This window comes from Arachis duranensis, chromosome 4 (genome assembly GCF_000817695.3).
Source record: "Arachis duranensis cultivar V14167 chromosome 4, aradu.V14167.gnm2.J7QH, whole genome shotgun sequence".
Lineage (NCBI taxonomy): Eukaryota > Viridiplantae > Streptophyta > Magnoliopsida > Fabales > Fabaceae > Arachis > Arachis duranensis.
This window is the reverse complement of record NC_029775.3, coordinates 88769432-88774720: the sequence shown is the minus strand read 5'-3', so window position 1 is coordinate 88774720 and position 5289 is coordinate 88769432. Positions and strand designations below refer to the sequence as shown.

Below are 5289 nucleotides of genomic sequence, written 5' to 3'. Positions count from 1 at the left end.
AACAGTTAAGCAAACTAAAACAATGCACACTCAAACAAAGCAAACAAATGCATATGATGTATGCCTGTCCTATGGCCGATGAGTCTCATTTGTTGGTTATACAGCCAACCCGACATATCCTGGTAGTTAACCATTGGACAATCCCCTTGTGCGCGCATCCCCAAGCTCAATAATATAGTATTCCATGGAGTCAAACTCCAAGCTCAAATATAATATTCAATATTCATATATATATATATGCTCAAATACACAAGCCACATAATAATCTCTTTCCTTTCTAAAATAACACTTCCAATCAAAACTCCAATTCTTATAGAAATTTTGGCAGTATCTCCTCTAAAACTCGAATTTCTGTCATCCTTCAAGGGTCCCAACTACCAAACCAAACACCTCTCAGTCATTCAAATCATTTCCAGTAACAAATTATTTCAAAATCAAACAAATACCAATATTAAATCTTTTTCCAAAACCAACCAACTTCAACAGCAAATTATTAATAACAGCTAAACCACACATTTTATACTATATACACAAATCATCAATTATTCATTCAGTTCATTCCTATCTTAAGGTCTTCTAGCCTAAGTTCTCACGTGACATTAAACATTAACTACGAGAAACCAAAACTATACCTTCGTACAAAATCAAAATATTCAAAGCTCCGGAGAAGCTTTCTGACCAAGCTATCGAAGAAGAAAACGTCCAGAATCGTCTGTGCCTCCTAGAACTCCCATTGGCCGAACTCAAGGAGTAGAAGAACTACATCATCATCAACTTCTACCGATCAAAAGTGCTGCCAACATGTAGAGGAGGAGGAAATGAATACTTTTACCGGATTAGATTTTTGATTGGGTCGGAGTTACAGATTGCAAGAAATCGTAGCCGAAAATTCGATGGGGTTTACGTTCTCTCTCGGTCACGCTCTTTTCTCTCACCGTTTTCTTTCTTTCTTTCTTTCTTTCTCTCGCACACACGCACACAGACATATATATATGTACGATTAATTAGTAAGCCGCCTTGGCTTCTTTATTGTATATATGCCTTATGATATATATGTGCCACGTAATGCATAATGATAGTAAATATATATATGCCTAATCGAAGCCGTCTTTTGTTCTCGAGCTTACTGATAATAAAATAATTTTCTAAAAATAAAGAACTCTAATTTTGTAAAATACCTTATAACTTATTTATATTTATATTTTTAAAATTGATGGTCGCTACAAAATCTAATCCATGAACACTCCTACGATCAAGGATATGAAATCAGCTTCATCAATGGCCTTCTCACCACACCATTGCCATCGGCCGACAACGGTTAAGGGGGTCTCGCCGTTGTCCAAAATATATGCTGTCTCCGATGCCATATTATTCCTCCCACAATTCTGTAGACATTTTTCTGATGGCACATTTACGTGCTGGCGATATATCTATGTCTCAGAAGTTTAGTGTATTAGTATTTTTCAAGAACAATGCTATATGTTCAATAAATATTATTATTTTTTTGTTAGTATTTAGTCAATAATAATTTATAAAGGAACTTTGCACACAAAAAATATATAGTTTGTAAAATATTTACCAAAATTTATATACATGAATCAATACCGTTTGTACTTATATTATTTCGAAATTTGCACGTATGAATTAGTAAAATTTATTTGTTAAAAATAATTTAATATTTATATTGGTCAAATAATGACAAAAAATACTAAAAAATACTGGCCCAAGAGTTTCTCGTTTTTTAATTTGTTGTATTTTCTCTTAAATATTTATTTATATGGTTAAAGCTAAAACGTTAAATTGATTGAAGCCCATGCATTTCTCAAAATATTTTTGCAACGCTTAACTTAACCGCTGCAAAAGGTTACTTTAAAATGCCTCCGGCATCTTTGGTGTAATTTTGGTTGCCACTTGCCAGTGAGCTTGGATACTGCGGTTACGTTGTCCTTGTAGTTGTTTCTGAAAATTTTCTCCCCCTTTCAGCTTTATCCTTAAACCCTTGGTTCCAGTTCTTTACACAATTAAGGATTGCAAATCTATAAATGACCTAGAAATTAAAAAAATATGAGATCATGCAATGCCAAAGTACGATGCCAAAATTACATAATGTTTATATGGAAAATGTATGACAATAAGTAGTTAAAATTAGGACAAAAATTTAGACAAATATAACCCTTATTGAAAAGTAAGAAAATAACAAATTGGATATTATTAGCCTAAAAGAAGAGAGAAAAAAAAAAGGGACAAACAAAGAGGTTCGAATGTTCGATCTCTGAAATATTTAGATACATGCTTTTCTTGTCTTTGGATAGAGATCGATGTGAATGTTCTGTTTTGCTTTTTTACAAAGATAATATATTAAAAAATACCACGTGCATACAAAAAAAAATAGTTGTTCAATTAATTATTATATATTTTTCTATAAATATATTTATTTTTTTTAATTTGAAAATGAAATAGTAGTCTTGTTTAATTATTTTTACATTTTCTATATTAATTTTTACAATTATGTTAGATGTACACTAAAATTAATTTTTAAATTTAGTCACCAAAATAAAACATATATAAAAATATAAAATACATACTAAAAATGAAGTAGACTATACATGTATAAATACATAATGACTAATTTTATTATATAAATATCATTTTTGTAATTTTTAATATTTTAGATTATTAAGATTTATCAAGAAAAAGTAAAAATAGTGAACCAATAAAATCATAGTCAATTTGAATTTTTTCATTTTTTACTTTTACCTAACTAGCTTGCTTTTTTTTTTCTTTTTTACAAAATTATAAAATTTAAAATTTATTATTTTTGACTACTGTTTTTAGTTATTAATTCAATTTTTTTAGTCTAATAATTTAACATTATATTTTTAATCCACACTTTTAAATATTAATGATTAACTGATGGTGAAAAATAATATATTCTAATGGTACATTCCTCGTTGTAAAAACTAGAAATGAAAATTAACGGAAAACAAAAGGTCGTGGAAAACGACATACAACTTATTTACAAAATCATACCTTATTATTACGTTCTATTCTTCACTTTCAAATGTGAAATTATACTCAGCCAGCATCAATATTGTCATAATAAATACAAATGTTTAAAAAAAAAAAAGGAAAGGGGGAGGGAAGGGAAATAAGCGCGTTTTGACGTGGTTGATGATGACAAAAAAAATTCTAAATGCACCTGCCACCTAACTTCTATAAGCCTGATTTGATATAATTAAAATTGTTAGATCTAAATAAATGATTTCATCATCAATCTGGTTTCAAATTAATTGTAATAGGCATTAATATAAGGTTAATAAATTAGCAACCTTGATACTGATAACAAAGCCAAAATTTGAAGTTCCAAAAGCTACATATTATTGAAAACGAAAAGAATAAATGTACAATTTGGAGTATCATCTTGCTAAATAAAAGTTACTATACAATTTTGATAGTAATGATAAGAAAACTTAATATTTCTTACATCAATCGCCATAGAGCTTTAATCTTTGTGGTAGCTTATATATACAAAATCTCTAAAATATAATTCCATAATGTTAGTATCATAGATGGATTCATCTGGCTCTTTGGCAATGATGCGTTCTAAACATATATCAAGGAAGATCTTTGAATACAAACAGAAAAGCCGCAACCCAAAATCACCATTCTTCTATGCCATTATCTTTGCAATAGTATTCATCTTCTGCTATGTTCAAAGCAAATACTCAAATTCTAGAATCCTTTACTTCAATTCAACAAATCATGGAACAGATTCATCATCATTTGAAGAGTCAACAACTAGTGATTCAGCAAACTATGACCCTCTTATTCCACCGGCAAATGCATCAAGAGAAGTAAGAATGGCATGGTTCAGAACACAGATTCCTAAGCTAGAGTTACTACACTCTACAACATTGTCACAACAATTTCATGATAGAGTCACCGGTTTCTTGAACAAAGGTTGCTCTGTTCTGTTCCACATTATATGGTTTTCGCCGGCGAAACACTTTGGGAAAAGAGAATTTCTTACCATGGACACATTCTTTAAAGCCCACCCGGACGGGTGCTTAATAGTTGTGTCAAGATCAATGGACACCGACAGTGGATATGCAACTTTGAAGCCGTTGATTGATCGCGGCTTCAAAGTTGGCGCCATAACTCCGGACGTGCCCTTCTTGGTTAAGGACACGCCGGCGGAGGCTTGGCTTGAACTGATCAAGAGTGGTAACAGAGATCCTGGAGACATTCCTCTGTCTCAAAACCTGTCGAATCTTGTTCGGCTCGCGATGTTGTACAAATATGGAGGCGGTTACATGGACACAGACATCATAGTGCTAAAAGATTTCTTGGACTTGAGGAATGCAATTGGAGCACAAAGTCTTGACTTCACTACCAAGCAATGGAATAGGTTAAACAATGCGGTTATGATGTTTGACAATAACCATCCTGTTGTGTGGGAATTTTTACAGGAATTCTCCACTACTTTCAATGGGAACAAATGGGGTAACAATGGACCATACTTGGTGTCGAGGGTTATGGCGCGGCTCGAAGGCCATAACATTACTATTTTGCCACCTAAGGCCTTCTACCCTGTGGATTGGAATGGAATTGGGAAGCTTTACAAGAAACCGGAAGGCGAATTGGAATCAAGATGGGTGGAAAGCCAGATTGATGAACTTTCTAATGGTGAGAGCTATGCTGTGCATTTGTGGAACAAGAGAAGCAAGAATTTGGCCATTGAAGAGGGAAGTGTCATGGCAAGATTAGTATCCACTCACTGTGTTGTTTGTGATACCATAACAACATAAAAGGAATTTCTGCCATTTTTATTACATTGATAGAGTATACAAATTCTCCTTCCTTTGAGTCAAGGAGAGTGAAGTCCAAATTGAATTTTGTTCATGAAATTATACATGCTTGGAAATGATCCTTGTGAGTAATGGATTCTGCCTTGTGATTAATGATTTAATGTGTCATTGGAAAAAAAAAATGCGTGGCATTGGAAACATTAGGGTGCATTTTGTTTAAATCTTTATTTTAGTATTTTATATTTTTTAAATTTTATGAAGCAAAAAGAAAAAATAATAATAACAATAATTTTTTATTTTCACGTTTTGTTTTCTCTTTTCCTTATAAATTTTTAAAATAAAAAATATTAAAAATAAAAATACAAACCAAACACATTTTTATATTCTTAAGATGAACAGTTTTAAGATATAACTTTTAAAAATTAGATTAATTTAAAAATAAAAATTAAATTGATATTATTTTAATTGTAATCTTTTTAAT

The 5289-nt window shown here is 31.4% G+C and overlaps 1 protein-coding gene across 1 annotated transcript; it reads left to right on the top strand.

Annotated features, from left to right (window-relative positions):
* The first annotated feature begins 3569 nt into the window (after positions 1 to 3569).
* Positions 3570 to 5006, top strand: LOC107484866 (uncharacterized). Its single transcript, XM_016105412.3, has one exon. It carries the CDS (start codon positions 3570 to 3572, stop codon positions 4806 to 4808), a length of 1239 nt encoding a protein of 412 aa, XP_015960898.1. The 3' UTR covers positions 4809 to 5006.
* The last annotated feature ends 283 nt before the right edge of the window (positions 5007 to 5289 follow it).